The sequence below is a fragment of the Misgurnus anguillicaudatus genome, chromosome 10 (assembly GCF_027580225.2).
Source record: "Misgurnus anguillicaudatus chromosome 10, ASM2758022v2, whole genome shotgun sequence".
NCBI classification, from domain to species: domain Eukaryota; kingdom Metazoa; phylum Chordata; class Actinopteri; order Cypriniformes; family Cobitidae; genus Misgurnus; species Misgurnus anguillicaudatus.
In genome coordinates, this window is record NC_073346.2 from 40,733,221 (window position 1) to 40,753,301 (window position 20,081).

Consider the following 20,081-nt stretch of genomic DNA (forward strand, 5'->3'; position numbering starts at 1 on the left):
GTATTGTGTGTGTTTATGTATATGTGTGTGTATGTGTGGGTTTGTGTATGTATGTGTTTGTTTGAATGTGAACTTTTTGTGTCTGTGTGTCTGTGTGTGTGTGTGTGTGTGTGTCATTCCCTAGTTTGCCGACGTGTGTCTGTGGAGGGAAAACCTCGCTGTGCGCCGGTGCAAAATACGAATGATACATGCGTCACTGACAAAGTCCATTGCGCTGGGTGCAAGATAGGGCCCTATATGTTTTATTTGTGTTTTTGTGTAAGTGCCCTCTGACAGCTTATAGAGTGTTTTGTACTTTGGGGTGCATCCAAAATTCTGCGTACTGTCATGATGTAATGGACATCAATGAATGAATCTAATGGTGCTAGATTTGTGAATTTTGTTATTTGGCTAATGGTGTGCAGCGTTCTGCATCTGTCTGGTGTTTCTGTTGTATAGTGGTTAGAAATCAAGTTGTGGATTTAACAGTATGTAAGAAATTTATATCAATTAATCATAAAATGGCCCTGATATGTCACTAGACATTAAGAAATCATTTTCATTTCAAATACTTATTTCACTGACAACAGTTGTCCAGCCAGGATTTTGTCATTTAAAAAGTGGAGTTGCAGCCCTCAACTGATGTTAATGTTGTCATGTTGTGTATTGGCCACCAGTTGTGTGATTGCAGTACCAGTTTTGGCCACAATCCTACATACTGTTCCTTTAAGTCGTGAACTGTTGGCATTGAGTCTCCTCAGTTTGTGTCGGTGTTAAATTGGTTTGGATGGATTAAAGCCTCTGCTAAATAAATAACTGACATCACCAAGAATGAGGAAGGAGCAAATCTCAGCAGTCACTTTAGATTTCACACCGCTGTGATTTGAGAGAATTTGGAGAATGTTTTAAAATAAATTTTCACTTTTGAAAATGTTCTTTGCATTATTTTCTCAATTAGCTAACTTTACTTTCTTGAGCCGTTTTTTTTTTTTCAGTCAGCTGGTTGATGTGAATGTATGATGTCAGTTCTTCTCAAATTCACACAGGTATAGAGTAACCACAGATGTAATTCATCACAATAACTGTGGACATGATACTTAACAACCAAATCTATCTTTTTTTTTTAGGGGAGATATGTGTTAGTTCTCAAAGACTAAATCTCACTAAAGGTTTTTGTAATTGTTTGTGAAAGTGAGTAAATAGAATAAAATAAGCAAATATTTTTAAATATTTTCCACATATTAATTTTCCATAATTATGTTAAAAAAAAGCCTATGATGGGCTATTTTTCACAATTAAATTGCATGTAGTGTCACTACGTGTCCAGGTATATATGGTTAGCTTTATGTTGAAATATTTTTATGTATTTTAACCTGGACAATTAAGCTTAATCGCTTTTGTACGAAGACTTTAAAAGTCCATAGATATATTCAGTGGTGAGATACACTTGGGTGTCTCTAGTTAGGATATTATGGGGTGGTTTCCCGGACAGGGTTTAGATTAGTCCAGGACTACGCCTTAGGACATTTAAGTAGTTTTTATAAACAAACCTTACAAAAAAAACAATACTGGTGTGCATCTTGAGACCAAACAATGGCACTGATAAATGTTAAGATATGTCAGTACAAGGTGCTTTTAAAATAAGGCAGCTCAAACATGCATTTTAGTCTGGGACTACCATAAGCCCTGTCCGGGAAACAGCCCCTTTATATTTTAAAACCATATATGCAGATAATCCCACAATATTTGTATAGGAAACCTGAATAATGTTAGGAAGCTATTATGTGGATAAAGGTGGTACATTTTTACCTGAAACCCTGTCCCCCATTTAAAATGCAATACATGGACTCAGAGACTTTATTTCGCTTTACTGACATGTACATTATTTTTAAATGTACTTTTCAATCTATCTCTGCTAATGCATTGACATTCAGATAAGAAGGTACCATTTGGCAGGCATCAGAAATGTAAAGGGGGCAACATTTGTGTTAAGGGGGCTTTAAAAGTGTCAGTAGGGGGCATCAGTAGTGTAAAGTGGGCAGGACCGACAGCGTGTCTCGCGTCTCTTCACATCTTCACGAGCGCGTACAGAAGCGCGCATCAGCGAGCGCATGCGGATCACTCTGCGTTATTTCTCTGATTTTATATTGACGCTCGTGCTTTATCAGACTCAATCTGGATTAAAACTCATTCTTCAGGTATACTTCAGAAGGGATATAATGTAACTGCTATGTGTGAGAAACTAAAGGATTGATACAATGGGCAAACTTCACTCAAAACATGGTGAGTTACGCGTTTAACTACACCATACAAGCATATACGTTATAAAATACAGTTTTATTTTCGGATATATGTTTATGATACAGTATTATGTATATTTACATGTCAAATATAGATTTGCATGTTATTTTTTAGTAAGAAGAATTATATTTATCATTGCAGCTTGCAAACGTCGTGAAAATCCTGAGGGTAAGTTGACAGAGTTTAAAATGATGTGAATGATAAAAAGTGATTATTAAAAGCTTGGTTGTGCAGAACATTGCTTGATGTGAAATATATTTTCAGGAGACAGTTTTGGAGTGAATGCATTTATTTCAAGAAGAGGTGTTGAAGACGGCACACCTGAAGCCCATCTGAAAGATTATCAGGTGAACATCATCTACTTTCCATGCATTTAACTTACTGCAGATGCCATTACATCTTAATGGAGTTTATATTTCATGATGGATTTTAAGTTGACTTTTTATCAGTTCTTACCATAAACATTTATTTGTACCTTTAAAGCAAATGTTCTGGGTGTAGTCAGGTTGATTCGGTTTAAATGAATCATGATTTGGATATAAACAAGGTCATTTAGATATTACCACATGAAAAACATTTTCAGGTTGTATGGCATAAGTTGATTTTACTGCACCCTCCCTGTTTGAATTTCAACATTTTCATAAGCACCTCAGTCTGGATTGTTCAGCTTTAAAACAGACCGCTGCTTTGACTTTAGCTCTGCATCACGCTTGACTCGCTCAAGAATTTAGTCTGGAGATGAACTGCAAAAGAAATGGCCTGTGGTAATCCAGGCATCCAAATCCTGCATTCCCAGTACCCAAAAATCATCCTTACCCCGACTGAAACTAACAGATCAGAGACTGTGAATATAGGACCTTGCATTGATATGACCGCATGTGTATCTGTGATTGTTATATTGAGACCGATAAGGTTTTGGAGTTTAGGGTTGGTCAGTGCTCAGACACTGAATGTTTAAAGTGCTGTTAGAAAGATGGACTTTTACAAATGTCTTTACATCACTTGAATCAGTGTAGCATGTAACTGCTCTGTTAGAAAACATTTAATAGTGTTCCTTTAAGAATGGGAAAGTTATTTGGGAAAATTTGACAGTGCCCTCGAGGCTAAACTGCCACCCGCACAGAGCCCGTCCCATGTCATCATGAGCTGTTCCTGAGTTTGATTTTTATGAAGGTTTTGGCTCAGATTTATGTTGTGTCAGTCGACAGGTGCCTTTATGAGTACAAATGTGGTAGACATTTGTTTATTTAACTCGCTTTGTTTTAACTTAAGATGGAAAGTTGTTTAGCTAAGCTAACAGTTCACTTCAATGTATTCAGTTTGTTAAATGAGCACAGTGTGTTTTTTAATAACTTGAAAAAGTTTAATATGTTAGATGTTGCCATACACTTAGTTTTTCTCTGATGTCTTTACATTTTTAAATCAAAAACTGTAAAAGTGTACTGTGCAGCCAACTTTATAAACAATTTCATGGCTTTATAATATCACCATAACTATTTATCTAACACAGTTGAAATGTTTCTTTATGCATAATATGGATAAATCCCCTCGCTAAAGGTTCATTATATGTGAGGCTCCCTGCCATCATACACCAAACGCGAAGCATCGCGTTCCTCGCTTTAGATTACTCGCAGGATTTATCTTTGTGTCGAATAGTGCGTGCATCGTCCTGGACAAGTTCGCGTCTATTCATATTTTTGCATTGACTTTGTATGTAATCTACTACTATAATGTTTTAAAACCTGTGCTTTAGATGACTTATTTACTCATATGTTACAGACTACGCTCTCGTTCAGACCACCAGCAACTTTTTTTGCTGTGTGTCGCCCGTCTCTTTCAACGAGGCTTTTTTTTAAAAATCTGGTTATCATAAACAAATGAGTAACGTCCACTGAAGAAAGAAGGATGACCTGAACCACACTGCTTCGCTCCAATTAGTAGTCGCTTCTGAAAATCGTTCATTGTTTGCATAAACTTCTTCAAGGGACAGTCAGTAGGATTTTCCCCATCTAGTGGTGAAATTGTATTTTGCATTTAAATGAATAGTGCTCTCTAGCGCCTCGCTTTTCCAAATGCGAGTTGCAACTACGGTAGTTGTTATGTAATCACTGATCTCCTTGTCCGTTTAAGCTGGTTCACGTTGTTCTGAATGAAAGCGCATTATGGAAACGTGTTGGTAGGCTAGTGCTTTTTGTGCCTCTTTGCTATTATAGTTTATCAATATGGGGAATGACATGGAAGCCTCCTTGGACTTAGCCGTTCAATGTAAGTAAAGAGAAGAAATTCTAAGCTTAAAAAGAAAAGTCAGATCACTGCCAGAGGTCATTTGACACCAACAAGGACATGTTTATGAATAACGACATTGATTTTAACTAATAAAACACATAAAATCCTACTTACTGTCCCTTTAACTTTACGGGTCGCTGGCCACCTGGTCACCAGCGGTCACTTTTGCTCTTATCGTCGGAAGTCACCGAGCTTCCACTGAAATGAACAACATTATGTCGCCTGTATAACGAGTTGTACTGGAGTGTTTGGTGTTTTTGGTTTGGTTTGATGTCCGCTGCAGTCCGTCCTAACTCACAGAAGTGGTAGTAGTACTTATAACGTGTAATTGATTTGTGTGATATCTTGATAAGCTGTAGGAATAAAGAGGCATTGTTCTTGAATCTGAGAGTTTTGATTAAACTCTTTCCAGTACATTTACTCCATTATGTTACACAACAGTTGGCAGAAGCGAACGCTCATAAGCCGTCTACAAGAAAATTAAACCAACAGTTCACCTACATTTTGTCATCATTTATTCCCCCTTGTGTTGTTTTAATACACAAAATGAAAAACTTTACTTCGATCTGAAATGCACAGAAGAATAAAGACTGCTGGGAAAGTGACTGAAGCGCCATCATGTTTTAATTGTTCAAACAAGCAAATGTTCTTCTCTAATATCATCATTTAACTCAATAAGTGTTTATAATTATATTCTTGAGCCGGTGTAAATGATTTGATGTGGCTTTTCATCCAGACCTCATATAAAACATAATTAGACCTCATAAAAATCATGCCTGATGTTTCTCTCAGATGGTTAAACACTTTGATGAATTAAGTCAAGCAGACACATGCACTATGATTATCTTTATAGCTCATGTACGGCTTATAATTATACATAAAGTGCAAGAAAGTTTTCATGATAAGTAGAAATGTGTATTGTGTACAAATCCCATATCATTCAGGATTGGGATGTGTTGTTTGGTCTTATTTAATATATAAACAGTGTTTTTGGTGATTTCAGCATTTTGATATTTGTAATGACATTATCATATCTAGTTTGTGTTTCATGTTGGGTCAGGTTGGTTTTCATTGTTGTATTGAAATCATAAAATTTGCTTTGACTGCAAGTGTGAGCTGGTGTACCTTAACTATGTAGATTAATTTGGAAAAATCTTCTGTAACATCGCTGTGATAAAACTTTTTTAAAGCGTAACAAAACCCTAAACCAACTTTTTTTAGTTAATGATCTGTAAGAATGGGGCTTTATTAGTGCTGTTCATTGATTTTAGTAACTTTTTTGACATTTGAATATAAAGTGTTTCAATACTACAATATATGGTGTAAAAACGTCGGAGTGCTGCCCTCTTCAGGTTGAACGGTGGCTACTGCAGTAGAATTTTCCTATTGGATGTTGGGTCCAAAAAATACCTCGTGACGTAAGCAGGTTCAAGCCCTTGTTACGATCTCACCACACTTAGCTTAGTTCGTCCCCTCTATCTCCGTTAGGATCTGCCCTCTTTTCTTGCATTTTTCAAATATTGCCAGTGGGTGGAGTCAGGCTCTGACCAGGGGTTTAGTTATGCTTTAAGCATCTTTGTTTTTAAGAGTGTATGTATTTAATGATGCCATACTTTCTGGTTTGCTTTTGTAAATACTTAACTTTTGTTTCTCGTAAAAAAAATGAAGTAAAATGATCTTCAATGGCAGTCGATCGAGTTTAAAGGACGTGTAGCTGATTTTGAAAAGTGCTAAGTGTAGACTGCATTGAAATCACGATCCCACCCTTCGTGCAAATCGCTGTCCCAAGTACTATCTAAATCCATCAAAATCTACCTACCAGTCTAAAAGAATCACTGCAACCATAGCATCGTCTTTTAGACACTTTGCAGTTGTCTCCATCATGAAAAAGCAGTATCAACATTTTTTCGTCATTGCTTTTTCAAAAACTGGTTTTCGTTTTGTGCCTCTTGTGCCACTTGTTATCGGTTCAGCAGGAAAATTTGGTTGCTGTTGTTTGCATGCCATTCTCCCTCTGTTTACTGGCGACGTGAACACGCTAATGATGACGGATGACGTCTGCGTGAACAGGGTGCACAGTGGTATACAAAACACTTTTACAGAAGAGGAGCAAAAATTGCATGCATCCAATTATTGCATTCGGTCTGAGTTCAAGGATTTGTTGAACATTTTTTGCTTTTACACATTTCACAGATGACATATATTTATACAAATACATTTAAAGGCGGAGTCCACAATGTTTGAAAAACGCTTTGGAAAAGGAGACGGGCCGACTACCAAAACACACTTATAGCCAATCAGCAGTAAGGAGCGTGTCTACTAACCGACATCCTTGCAGGGTTGCGTATGTGTGGGGCGAGTCTATCAACAGAAGGTCCAGATTCTATTGGGGTAGGGGCGTGTTTGTTTAGGTGATTTCAAATATCAACATTGGCTTTCAAACATCGTGGACTTCGCCTTTAAGCCCTTTTCACACAGATATTATGGAAATACACAGAAAATGAATGAGTTCAAACAGATCCCGTAAAGAGACGTGACATATTTAAAGTCCTGCACTTGGTAGTTTTTTTCTTCGCAGCATCTGAAGTTGCTAATTATCCGTAATTTCTCTCTCCAGAAACCACACATGTGCATTTTTGTTTATGATAAGACTATAAAAGAGCGTGTGATGCTCTGTTCTGTCATGCTGATGAATGATCTCAGCTTCAGTGCTGATAGTGACAAGCTCCCTGATCTCAGTCCAGTTTGCAGACATTTCTCATTGTGAATGTGCATTTAAAACCCCGAATTTAAAGAGCTGAACGATATATCTTGTTGATGATGCACATGCTTTTTTGTTTATTATAAGCTTATATGAGCACATGATGCGCTATTCTGTCATGCTGGTGAATGATTTCAGATTCAGCACTGATAGTGATGAGCCCCCTGATCTCAGTCCAGTTTGCAGACATTTCTCATCGTGAATGTTGATCTGCATGTAAACTCCTCATTTTAAAGAGCTGAACCATAACTTCTTGTCGCGATGACACACGCGCGTCCTCACTAGGGCACACGCCCCCTTATGGCATTGTTTCTGCATCTTGTTCACACAGAATGCTTTCCGGGAATGTTACTAGTTCCTCTTTACGGGAGCGATCCCAGCACATTTATGGGATGTGTTTGCGTCCCTTTCTGCCAACCTTACTGTGCGTTAACACCAGACGTGGAGTGGCGGCAAAAATACGATATTTGCGCGTAGTTGGATGCTTGAACATTTTGAGTTTACTCGATTCATTTGCGCGTAAAATTCGAGTCATTCAAGACATTCCTGCGTAAATTCGCATCATGGGAGGGTCTTTGCATTGACTTAACATGTAAATCATTTGCGCTTGCTGCCCTGTTTCGCGTCTGGTGTGAACGCACCATTACGTACATTTTTTTGTGACCAAAGTGCTGTGTGAATGAGGTTTTAGACACGTTAACATAGTGATTGCTATCAGGATGTGAGGAGACTTTCAACCAGCATGACTTAAAATGTTTCTGAATCAAATCAGATACCCTGCCTTTAACTTGTGCTGAACCCAGAACTTAAATACAGAGAAGTAATGTGTTTGATAATTGTGTTTGGCTTTAGCTTTAAGATTCGGGAGACAGGTAAAATCCCAAATGGCCGGAGATTAGAAAGGGCCAAATCCGGCGTTCTGTTAGACCTCCCTCCCCCCGGTCCATTGTCAGGGGCGAGAGGGGAATGGCATTCTTCAGCTGCCTGGCTAAAACTTCAAAGCCCAGAGCTGAGAGTTATTAAAGCTCTCTGATATCACTGGAGCCATGGGTTTCTGTGTGTTTCTGCTGGGTTTTGGGGGGAAGGGTAAATGGATAAACAGCCCCAGGGGCAGAAACAGACGGGTGAGTGTCCCGAGGGTCTTCATAGTTAAGGGCTCTTTAGTATTAACTCTAAAAGCCATTTGTGTCCAGAGGTCAGTAATGGGCGTCTCATTAGCTCTGGACAGATGTTTCCTTCAAGAAAAGTGAACATTGTGTTGCTGTTACTCACCCGCGTCTCGTTTTAAACCCTTGGCGAATCTTTCTTTTGACAGCTTGTAGTGATGATGCCACTGCCAGTCGATTATACCATCAGCTTTGTGTGAGGAACAGACTAAAATATAAATCATTTGTTCTATGATAATCTTTCTTAATCATTTACATCAAATGATTTAAGAGTAAGTTTTTGAAGATTCAATTATCAGCTTGTTTCTCACTGAAAGCCGTTTATTTGAGAATGTTTTTAACCATAAACTAGTAAAAATGTTTGAGGTTTGGCTGTTCGTTTGAGTTTCGGGGTCCTGAAAACACAACTTTTGTATGTAGACGGGTTTCAAAGTGCAAGTTTTTGAAAACATTGCCTTGTCGTCTCCGTGTAAACTACATAACTGCGAATCTGTGATAATGGTGACGCCATGCGCCATGTAGGCTGTTCATTCAGTCTGTAGACATGTGAGAGTATAACCAAAACAACAATGACAGCCGACAGGACTGAAGTTTGTGCTGCTCAACATAATGAGGCCCTGTTTAAACGAGAACGCTCGAAGGTGAAAACCTAAAATATTTTTTCGGATGTGCCTTTCGTTAACACGGCATTTTTGAGGCTTAAAAACGGAAAAAAGTGAAACAACCCTCCAGAGTGGAAATCTTAAAAACGCTCTACCCGTTCCCGTCTAAAGGGTAAAACGGTGGCTCTCGTTGCGTATGCGTTTAAGTCACAGGCATGCGCCAGTTTAGGAAAATACCAACAAACATGTCGTAATATTTCCATACGTCGGACCTTCAAGTTGACATAGCAGCTCTGATAAATATACAAGAGTCTTTCCAGCAGTTGTACAAAATATTCACAACTAGTATTACTAATCAGAGGAGGTGCATTAATTACCTCCATCAAATTGTTGATGCGCCAATTCATCAGAGGCAAACCAGACGTCTTTGGACTGGGAGAACAAGGAAGAAGGTTGTATGCAGTCACATGGACTTGGTCTTGTTGTGTGTCAGTGCTTCACATTGCCACCTAGCCGTCTGGAGTGCATACTACATCGAATATCACACACTTTTGCGTCACCATATGCACGCAGATTTTCCACCTCAAAATGCTCATATAAAAGCGGAATAAAAAGTGATAATGCAACGCCACTTTTGCGTTTTCTCTTCAGATCGTTTCCGTGTAAACGTAGCCTACGTAGAGTTTGTTAAAGCAACACTAAAGAGTTTTTGCTCTTTGCTCCCCCTACAGGTTGGAAGCGGAATTGTCCATTACCAATGTCGTAAATAATTTGGTCTACTGCTGCAAATCTGGCTCTGATTGGATTGTAGGTCTGCCGTGAAGCAAGTTTTTGTAGTTTTCACTCGAACTACAGGACCGCGACCCGAAGGTTGAAAACTTCTTTAGTGCGGTTTTGGTCGATAGAGGGCTGCAAAGTGAATGTGAAAGTGCCGTTCACTCTGTTTCGAGTGGATGAACGACTGAAACTTTTTGGGAAACGTTATTTTAAGGTAAAAAAACTCTTTAGTATTGCTTTAACATTTGTCCTTGCAAAGTTTACAAAATTTGGTCAATTTATAGTCCAGGTGTAGGTTATTGTCCATCTAAATAAAATGCTATCGCCATCTTGATTGTTAGCATTTATCGCACTTAGAAGAATACGTATCTGTGCAAATGTGTAGTTGTTTCTTTATAAAGTAACATCGCCATCTGCTGGCCGGGTACGCATAATACAGCGTTTTTTAGTTAAAAACTTAAATCTTTAATCTTTTTAACAGCATTGTCACTTGTATGTGAAATGTTTCAAAAACGCAAAACTTTTTACTTCATTGTTGTCGCGTAAACAAAGCCTCAGTCAGGTCCGCTTCTTACAATGCACCTATTATCAAAGTTGTTTGCTGAAATTCCTCTTTTTCACTGAAAGAATAACAGCATGTGCAACTGAATTTTTATTTTTAGGTGAATTTTTACAGAGAGCTGTCAGGTCGAGGAGGTTTCTGCGTCAGATTAAAGTATGTTGAGTGATCAGGTAACGATGAACTTGGAGACACAGTGACTGTTGGCTGATCAAAGACGTTGGGTAGAAAAACAGGCTTTCCACGATAGGGCTGGTTTTGAGAGAGAAACATGACTGATCATCCCAGGTGCTGCTATATTACCTGTATAAACATCTGGCACGGCTTAGAAAGATCTTTAGAGGTAAGATCAAAATGACCAGTCAACATGAGAAGCCAAAATAGCAGTCACGCAGAATGTGGAACAAGAGGCTTCTCTGTGAAAGATCGGCGCTCGATTCCAGCCCCGAGACCGCCGTTCTTAAAGAAGCTGTGAGGCTTCAGTGTACTTCAATACTGGAAACATCAACAGTCTGCTCATATACTGCCTGCTTCTTATGTCTGAATGACCAAATAATGACACACTGCTTTCACTTTTCAACACCCTCTTTGTCTTCAGTGTTGGCCTATTTGAAGAAAATCACATTTAATGCAGGATAAACTTCATTGTCTTGATCACGTTGAGCTGCTGTAAATTTTACACCAAGTTGGTTTGTTTCATCATCGGTCTGGATGCTGTTGACAATAAATCATTTGGTTGAAATCATTATTAGTAGAAGGGCTGAGAGTTGATTTAATGTCGACTAGGAGATATTTGAAGAGTTTGTTTTACTTGTTTTAATTTGGCTTGACTAGAGAGAGGAACGGTGAGCCTTCATCTTTGAATGAAAAGCATGTGGCAGTCCTCCAGAACAGCGGGGTCTTTCAGCAGACATCTGTTTTTGGTTTGTACAGCAGAAATCCTGGAGCAGGAGCAGAGGGGTAACTGGGGGCCGATAAGGGTGAGGGGCAGTTTGTTATTCTCAAGGCTTTGTACTGCTGGCCGGGGCTTTATTAGGGCTGTAAGTTTGGGGGATGGAGAGATGTGGAAGAAACAGGGGGTACAGTAGATATTTTGTGGTGTTTGCTGTAAATCACACTTCAGTGATGATGTTGTTTATTCTTTAATATGAAACTTTTGCGCTGCACATATCAGAAATCATCTGGAAAGAGATGTAGGAGTTTTAGGTTTTTCCTAAGAGATCAGATTCTTATAGCGGATAATAAAACAACACTTATAAGGGTTAAAACTTTACAGTATATCTAGTAGGCAGCTTCCTAAAAAACATGACATATATCCACTATAAAAAAATTCAAGCATGAAGTCAACACAACTTGGTTTTGCAGGTCAATTTTGACATACTATTTGAAGTTTTGACCTGTGAATAGTTGACATAACTTATAGAAACAAGTTGAAATTGTTTCAGTAGCATAAAATATATGTTGATTTGACAAAAATGCTGAATTTTTTACAGTGTGGTTTTAAATGGGACAGACATGTAAAGGGGACATATCGTGAAAATCTAACTTTTTCCATGTTTAAGTGCTATAACTGGGTCCCCAGTGTTTCTATCAACCTAGAAAATGTGTAAAAGATCAACCCAGTAACTAAGTTTTGGCAAACCATTCTCTGCAAGCATGGAAAAAAGCTCATTAAAATTTTGCTCCCCTTTTGATGTCAGAAGGGGATCTTATTATAATAATACCACCCCTTAATCTGCACTATCCAACCACAGCACTGACATTTAGTGCAGATTTGCATTTTAAAGAACACACCAAAAAACAGCACATTTTTGCTCACACCAATTTTTATATGCTATACACTCTAAAAAATATTAGGTTGTTTTTAACCCCTGGCTGGGTAACTATAGGACCGAACACATTTCTGGGTTAAAATGACCCAAATAATGGGTTGTTTTGACCCAACTGCTGGGTTGTTTCAACATGATTAACAATAACCCAGCAGTTGGGTTAAACAACCCAATATTTGGGTCATTTTAACCCAGAAATGTGTTCTGTCTTATAGTTACCCAGCCCTGGATTAAATATTTTTTTAGAGTGTAATAAATAAATCTATATGGGGTATTTTGAGCTAAAACTTCACATATGTACTCCGGGGACACCAAAGATTATTTTACATCTTAGTTTTGTGAAATTTCCTCTTTAAATGATAAGTTTATGACAGAGATTTCTTTCCAATTCAGTAACACAAAATTTTGGGTGTAGTTTATTAAACAGCACTTTGCACTTACAATGGATTGCATCTGCGTATATGTGTACCTACATAAAATGTGTTTTTGACCCGTCAGTGATGGTTTTAGATTCATTTTAAGGTTTTTTTGGGGGCCATTTTGCGTTTTTATTTGATAGACAGTTATTGAGAGATGACAGGAAAGTACAGCGTGGAGAGAGGGGTATGGGATCGGCAAAGGACCTTGAGCCGGGATTCGAACTCCTTTGCCAGAAGTGCATCTGTACCATATGTCGGAGAACCGTCCACTACGCACCATCGGCTCCGACCGGTTTTAGATTCATTTACACAGATTTAAATCCTGTAGCAAAAGCATCTTGTTACGGGTGAAATCCAGGTAAGACAGGATGCGGATCCAAATGCAGTGAGTTTTATTAAAAATAACAACAAACAAACAAAACATATCAAGAAGTCCAACAAGGAACCAAGAACACGGAACACGAAAACACCATAACATCAAATAACGATCGACATCAGACACTGGAAACACTAGGCTTAAATACACAGAGTAATCAGGGAAAACAAGACACACCTGGGGAACAATCATCACACAGACCAATGAACAAAAGAACTACCAAGAACTACAGACATGGATGACACAGACATGACTTCAAAATAAGACTACAAGACAGGGTACACAGACAGAGTTCATAACATAGCCCCCCCTCAAAGGGCGGCTTCCAGACGCCCCCCAGAAAACCCGCAGGAGCCGCAGGCGGAGACAGGGACCAAGGAGGAGCCGCAGGCGGAGACAGGGACCAAGGAGGAGCCGCAGGCGGAGACAGGGACCAAGGAGGAGCCGCAGGCGGAGACAGGGACCAAGGAGGAGCCGCAGGCGGAGACAGGGACCAAGGAGGAGCCGCAGGCGGAGACAGGGACCAAGGAGGAGCCGGCAGAACTGGCAACCAGGGCGGAGCCGGCAGAGCGGGAACCCAGGGCGGGGCCGGCAGGGCGGGAACCCAGGGCGGGGCCGGCAGGGCGGGAACCCAGGGCGGAGCCGGCAGGGCGGGAAGCCAGGGCGGAGCCGGAGACCAGAGAGGGACTGGATACCAGGGTGGTGCTGGTGGTATCATGAACCTGGGTAGAAGAGAACAGAGAGAGGCCCTCTGGGCCTGGTTAGACAGGGCAGTGAGTTCACATATTGACATCTCAGACCAGACAGTGAGGGCAAAGAGCTTGGGGACAGTCTTCTTAGGACATGCAGAGAGTTCAGCACTGGCCATAGTCTTGGTGACGACAAAGAGTCTCTGGGGCATCGCGGTGACCACACTAGCTGACCAATGGGGCTCAGATGACTCACTCGGCTCAGATGACTCACTCGGCTCAGATGACTCACCCGGCTCAGATGACTCACCCGGCTCAGATGACTCACCCGGCTCAGATGACTCACCCGGCTCAGATGACTCACTCGGCTCAGCTGACTCACTCGGCTCAGCTGACGCACGCGGCTCAGATGACTCACTCGGCTCAGATGACTCACTCGGCTCAGATGACTCACTCGGCTCAGATGACTCACTCGGCTCAGATGACTCACTCGGCTCAGATGACTCACTCGGCTCAGATGACTCACTCGGCTCAGATGACTCACCCGGCTCAGATGACTCACTCGGCTCAGGGGAATCAGATGACTCACTCGGCTCAGGGGAATCAGAAGACTCAATCGGCTCAGGGGAATCAGAAGACTCACTCGGCTCAGGGGAATCAGAAGACTCACTCGGCTCAGGGGAATCAGAAGACTCACTCGGCTCAGGGGAATCAGAAGACTCACTCGGCTCAGGGGAATCAGAAGACTCACTCGGCTCAGGGGACTCAGAAGACTCACTAGACTCAGGGGAATCAGAAGACTCACTAGACTCCGGGGAATCAGAAGACTCCGGGGAATCAGAAGACTCCGGGGAATCAGAAGACTCAGGGGAATCAGAAGACTCAGGGGAATCAGAAGACTCAGGGGAATCAGTAGACTCAGGGGAATCAGAAGACTCGGGGGACTCGGGAGATTCACTCGGCTCAGAGGACTCGGGAGATTCACTCGGCTCAGAGGACTCGGGAGATTCACTCGGCTCAGAGGACTCGGGAGATTCACTCGGCTCAGAGGACTCGGGAGATTCACTCGGCTCAGAGGACTCGGGAGATTCACTCGGCTCAGAGGACTCGGGAGATTCACTCGGCTCAGAGGACTCGGGAGATTCACTCGGTTCAGAGGACTCGGGAGATTCACTCGGCTCAGAGGACTCGGGAGATTCACTCGGCTCAGAGGACTCGGGAGATTCACTCGGCTCAGAGGACTCGGGAGATTCACTCGGCTCGGAGGACTCGTGTTCATGAGTCTGGTTGATCTGCCGTTGAACTGGTGAGCCACACACTGAAAAAACATAGCACAATGCCAGTGCTAACATTGATGATTCACACAGATTAAAAAGTTCGGGGAGCTCCGAGGCCTTCAGTGAATCTATGGGCACAAACAGTTTCAAGAGCTCTGTAGCTGTCTCATGTGATGTAACACACCTGCTGGCCGATGATTCACTCGGGGATCTGCTCGGGGACGATTCACTCGGAGATTTACACAGGGAAGATTCACTTGGGAAAGATTCACTCGGGGATTCACTCGGGGATTCACTCAGCGAAGATTCACTCGAGGAAACGAGCGATCCAGAGATTCTGGTCGCTCGGACAGTGATCAGCGGGTAATCCAAAATACTGGAGATCAAACGGCCGACCCGTGTCTTTTCAGGATGAACCGGATAACCTAGTGACTTGTGCACAGGCCCAGACACGGCGGAAGTCATCTTGAGAGCGGGGTCAGACCAAACACAGGGAAACCTTGGGAAGCACCAGGGAGAACACAGGGGAGCGAGGAATTGCTGCTGGATCCTTAAGCGGTCGATCGTTCTGTTACGGGTGAAATCCAGGTAAGACAGGATGCGGATCCAAATGCAGGGAGTTTTATTAAAAATAACAACAAACAAACAAAACATATCAAGAAGTCCAACAAGGAACCAAGAACACGGAACACGAAAACACCATAACATCAAATAACGATCGACATCAGACACTGGAAACACTAGGCTTAAATACACAGAGTAATCAGGGAAAACAAGACACACCTGGGGAACAATCATCACACAGACCAATGAACAAAAGAACTACCAAGAACTACAGACATGGATGACACAGACATGACTTCAAAATAAGAGTACAAGACAGGGTACACAGACAGAGTTCATAACACATCTATTGCAGTTTTATTTGTTCAGAACATGCAAATCTAGTGGTTAATGTTTTTTTCTGTGGACAGAGGTGAATAAAAGCTCTTAACTCTTGGCTTTTAAAAAAATCCATTTCAATCTCTTTCTAAAACAAACATCAGATTCCAGCGGGAGAGTCACGTCATCGCTCATACAAGTTATAAGTAGCAGTGCTGTGTTATAAAGATCTTTTTTCTATTAGTTCTTCTTTATGGTCAAGTGAGGTGAGATGATAAGCAGACTCATTCATCTAAAATCTCTTGATGCGTTTTTATGACATATTAGGTGTCCCTTTTCTAGCAATATACTATAAAATAATGCAATCCAATAAATTCATTGTAACATTTAACATAGTCAAAAAAAATTTTTTTAAATGTTTTTTGATTGTTGTAAGGTGGTGTACACACAAAAGCGTTTAAACGCGGCTGAAACACCAGGTAAATGCTGACTGTAGCTGCTTGCCAGCTTTTTTTCAGCTAAGCGCTTTGGTTGCTTTGTTTATCAGTCGTTGAGCAATGATTGGTTTTTGTGATATTTGTCCCGCCCCTTCTCCACTCTGATTGGACGGCCGAGTGACATTGACGAGCTGAGTGTTTTGACCAAAGATGAACATTTTTCAACTCTCGGTGCTCAGCGTGGAAAAGCCGGCAAGTGGCGGCGCTCAGCGCGGACAAATCCCTCCAGCTGCTGGCGTTTTTGAAAAGCGCAGCGCTTTCGTTGGGAAACAATTGAAAACATACGCCGACCGTCATCATAAACACTTTGGTGTGCATGCTACCTTAGTGTAAATTTATGATTTTAAATCAGGGAGCTACACTGCGACCAAAATGGTTGCATATGCGACCTTTTGAACTGCCGTTGCGACCCTAATTTTTAATGGGTCGCAAATGTGCTACCTAATGTTTTACACAATATGCTATGATTTACTATGAGCATTTATTAAAACAGAAATGTGGATTTTAAGAATACGTTTTATAACGTGCTCTGAGCCATCAACACGTTGGCTTCATTTTGCGTGAAAGCACGTCGTGTCTCTCCCTATCAGTGTGCGTTTGCGTGCTCGGCTGTTTCTTAATGAATTAGGTGCGACGCGGCGCAAGCGCAGTGTCTTCCATGTTTCTGAACTTGAGCAGAGGTCTTTCTTCACTGAGGACGCGGGACCCGTATGGTTCCGGGTTTATATTTTAAATGGTCTGTCGGGTCCGGTTAGGTCCTAGTTTAATAACTTTGGGTCCCAAGTCTGATTAATGTTGTGTTTATAACCCGAGTCGATCGGAAAACGGCCATGATCGCTACCGCGCTAAAGCTCGAGTGCAGTTTCAGCGTGCCTCCGGTTTCTATGGCGATGGTTCTTGTTACGACCACGAGCTGCGTTTTTCTTTCTCACATTTTTTTAATAATCTTATTATTAATAAACCATATCTTTTCTAAAACCATATCCATATTAAGTTTGGACAGAGATTGTAGCAAAAAGCAATGCTAATGTCAAGCCAATTGCACTGAACGAGCAAAGCAATGTAAAGTCTGTCACCGGGACAGCAAGTAGACTTTTAAATTTGAAATAATAAGTGGATTAAGCTTTTTTAATCGGCAAGAGAGAAATAGAAAGATAGAGCAGAAGCAGTAAAAGTGCTTATCTAATAGAAATTATTACCATTATAACATCAGTCATAACATCAGTCACATTTATAATCTATAGACCTGCGCTGTCTATTAATATACTATACATAGTATTGTATTATATTGAGTTTGATAAAAGGGGTCTAATTGCTTCATATATCAGTGCAAAAACAGTAAGTGGTTTCGTGGTGCTTTGACAAACAGTGTCAGCTTTGTTAATGGCAAAGAAAGTTTGGAGTGGTTAGATTGATGAAATATAATGTGAAATTAATATTAATTTTCAATAAATCAAAGTATTGTGTTGTGTCACACATTATTAGTTCTTCGTCACATGTATAGTAGACCATTATTTGTCAGTGGGTAATAATTGCCGTTTTCACCACCAAGTAAATTTCAGATCTGTGGGAAACACGACTGCAACGTTTAAGAAAACAAGAAGGCATGTGCAAAAGATGGCAAGTAAAATAAAAAGCATATCTGCATGCTATACAGTTTCATTATTGTTCATTATTATCCAGAGCGCCTTAATATAACTTGAAAAAAATATGTGCGACCAAATCATATTTTGCGCCCGTAACTGAAAAAGTTTGTAGCGCAAGTGCCACCAGTGGAAAAGGTTAGTGTAGTTCCCTGTTTTAAATACAGTTTATTGCTGTCATCCTAGACGTTTTTGCAGACGTGTTTTATGATAGTTTTTGTTATTAGCTTGTAGTGTAGTTGACTGTTGTGTTGTTCAGCAGCTTGAATGTATTTTTATATATGAGTGTATTTGTATTATGTTTATGTTCTTTTGTACTCGTTTTTAAGGGATAAGCAGAATTTGGAAATAAACAGGAATTAGGGCATTTAGCAGCTGAAAGCATCATTAACTGAGGATATATATTAAATACAAGAAAATCGATGACGCTGGAGATTCTGAACTTTGTGTATCAAGGGTTCATTTTGCAGAAAACAGCAAAAATTTTTGTATGGATTTTTTTGTCTCCAAATTTTGTGGCTTAACAAACTTTACTTATAAAGTCCTATAAATCACCACCAGTATATATGGAGAAGTGTTTGTCTGAGAACATCTACTACAATACCTGCGAGTACAAGAGACCTGGTTTTATTTTCTTTCTCTGACGCCCCCCTCTCTACAAACCCCCCTCCCGATTTCCTCCTCGGGCCACGTTTTGTGGAAAAAGACATTTTAACACTGCAGGCAGATTGCATGTTTATTTATTCAAGGATATTTATGCTGTGAAAGGAGCTTTGAAGGTGTTTGCTTTCTTTCTCTTGGTTCCTTGTATAAGCATTTCTTCTCAAGGCTGGCCGAGGGTTCGAAGCTTCAAAGGACATGAAGGTGCCATCATCACTAGATGGTGAGCACATGTAGAGCGACTTTAACAAAGATGACTGTTTGATCCCTTCCAGACTCGACCGATGTTTCCTTTTCCTCATTCCAGACTTTTGACATTTACTCATAATTACGGGAATTTATTACGGCGTGTTCAAAGTCGACGTGAAACCAAAATTGAGCTCTTTTACTCTCTTAGTAACGCATTATTAATGAATGATTCACGTGTGCATGATGTGACTCCAAATAATCTTTATAATCTTCATAAATAAGCGGTTTGCATACAGCCTTTCGTGTCATTGATGCCATGTGTTTTACAAACAGAAGATGATGACGGATGCTTTAATACGTTAACATCTTCTAATCATGCTTTGTTTGTAAAAGTTCGAATGGAGCTTAACATTAATGCATTGTTTAGAAATCTCCAGCATGGATTCAGACCTCACAGATGTGTTCGCTGATGCTGTTAAATAAACATGATTTGAGACGTGATGGATTTAAAGGTGTTCACCCGGTGTCTGTATGACGTTTAAAGCGCCGCCGCCGCTGAGGTCAGTCTGACTGAGTGGAAATGAAGTGTTTGTGGTGGATGTTACGGTGAGCGTTTACTTACAGGAGAAAAAGAGAAAATACCTGGAGCGGGAGTGAAAAGCGTCTGTGCGGTGAGCGTTTTTGGCCGAGGCTGCTGGATTGGTGTCAACGTTTGATGTTGTGCAGCTCTCAGCCAAGTCAAACACTTGGAGACTCAAAGGTTATTACATTTGAGTGTGTAAGGTATGTTTCCGTATAAACCGCCGGTCTCCTGTAGAAAGCTCTTTAGCTCCGTGTGGACCTCATTTTGTGAGCCTTAGTGCAGTCAAGGGAATATAAGATTTTTTTACTGGTGATGTTATTATAGGGGTCTTAATGACATACCACTGTTTGAATCTCTAATGTCATGACAAAGCATTTGGACAACTTTGCAAACTCGAACAAAGTGTTTGCTGCACCAGGACAAATTGAATTTACTTATAAAACAAATTGGAGGAAAGTTGTTGCCCTAAAAAATTAAGTAATGTTAATTAAAACAAGAGTAGGGGAGAGCAAGGGCGAAAGTACCATTTTTCAGAAAAGTGTAATATTAAAGTGCACCTATTTCATTGCTAAAAATAAAGTTATTTTGTGTATTTGGTATAATACA

At 40.6% G+C, this 20,081-nt stretch overlaps 1 protein-coding gene across 2 annotated transcripts in view; it reads left to right on the plus strand.

Annotated features, from left to right (window-relative positions):
* Positions 1–1,993: 1,993 nt before the first annotated feature.
* Positions 1,994–20,081, plus strand: part of nkd2b (NKD inhibitor of WNT signaling pathway 2b) — a 45,952-nt gene continuing 27,864 nt past the window's right edge. The window contains exons 1-3 of one of the 2 annotated variants that reach the window (XM_055211571.2): positions 1,994–2,262; positions 2,422–2,448; positions 2,545–2,627. In XM_055211571.2, the coding sequence (XP_055067546.2) occupies positions 2,238–2,262; positions 2,422–2,448; positions 2,545–2,627 (135 nt within the window). In that variant the 5' untranslated portion in view covers positions 1,994–2,237. The remainder of the gene's footprint in view (positions 2,263–2,421; positions 2,449–2,544; positions 2,628–20,081) is intronic. The other variant, XM_055211570.2, reaches the window with a different exon arrangement.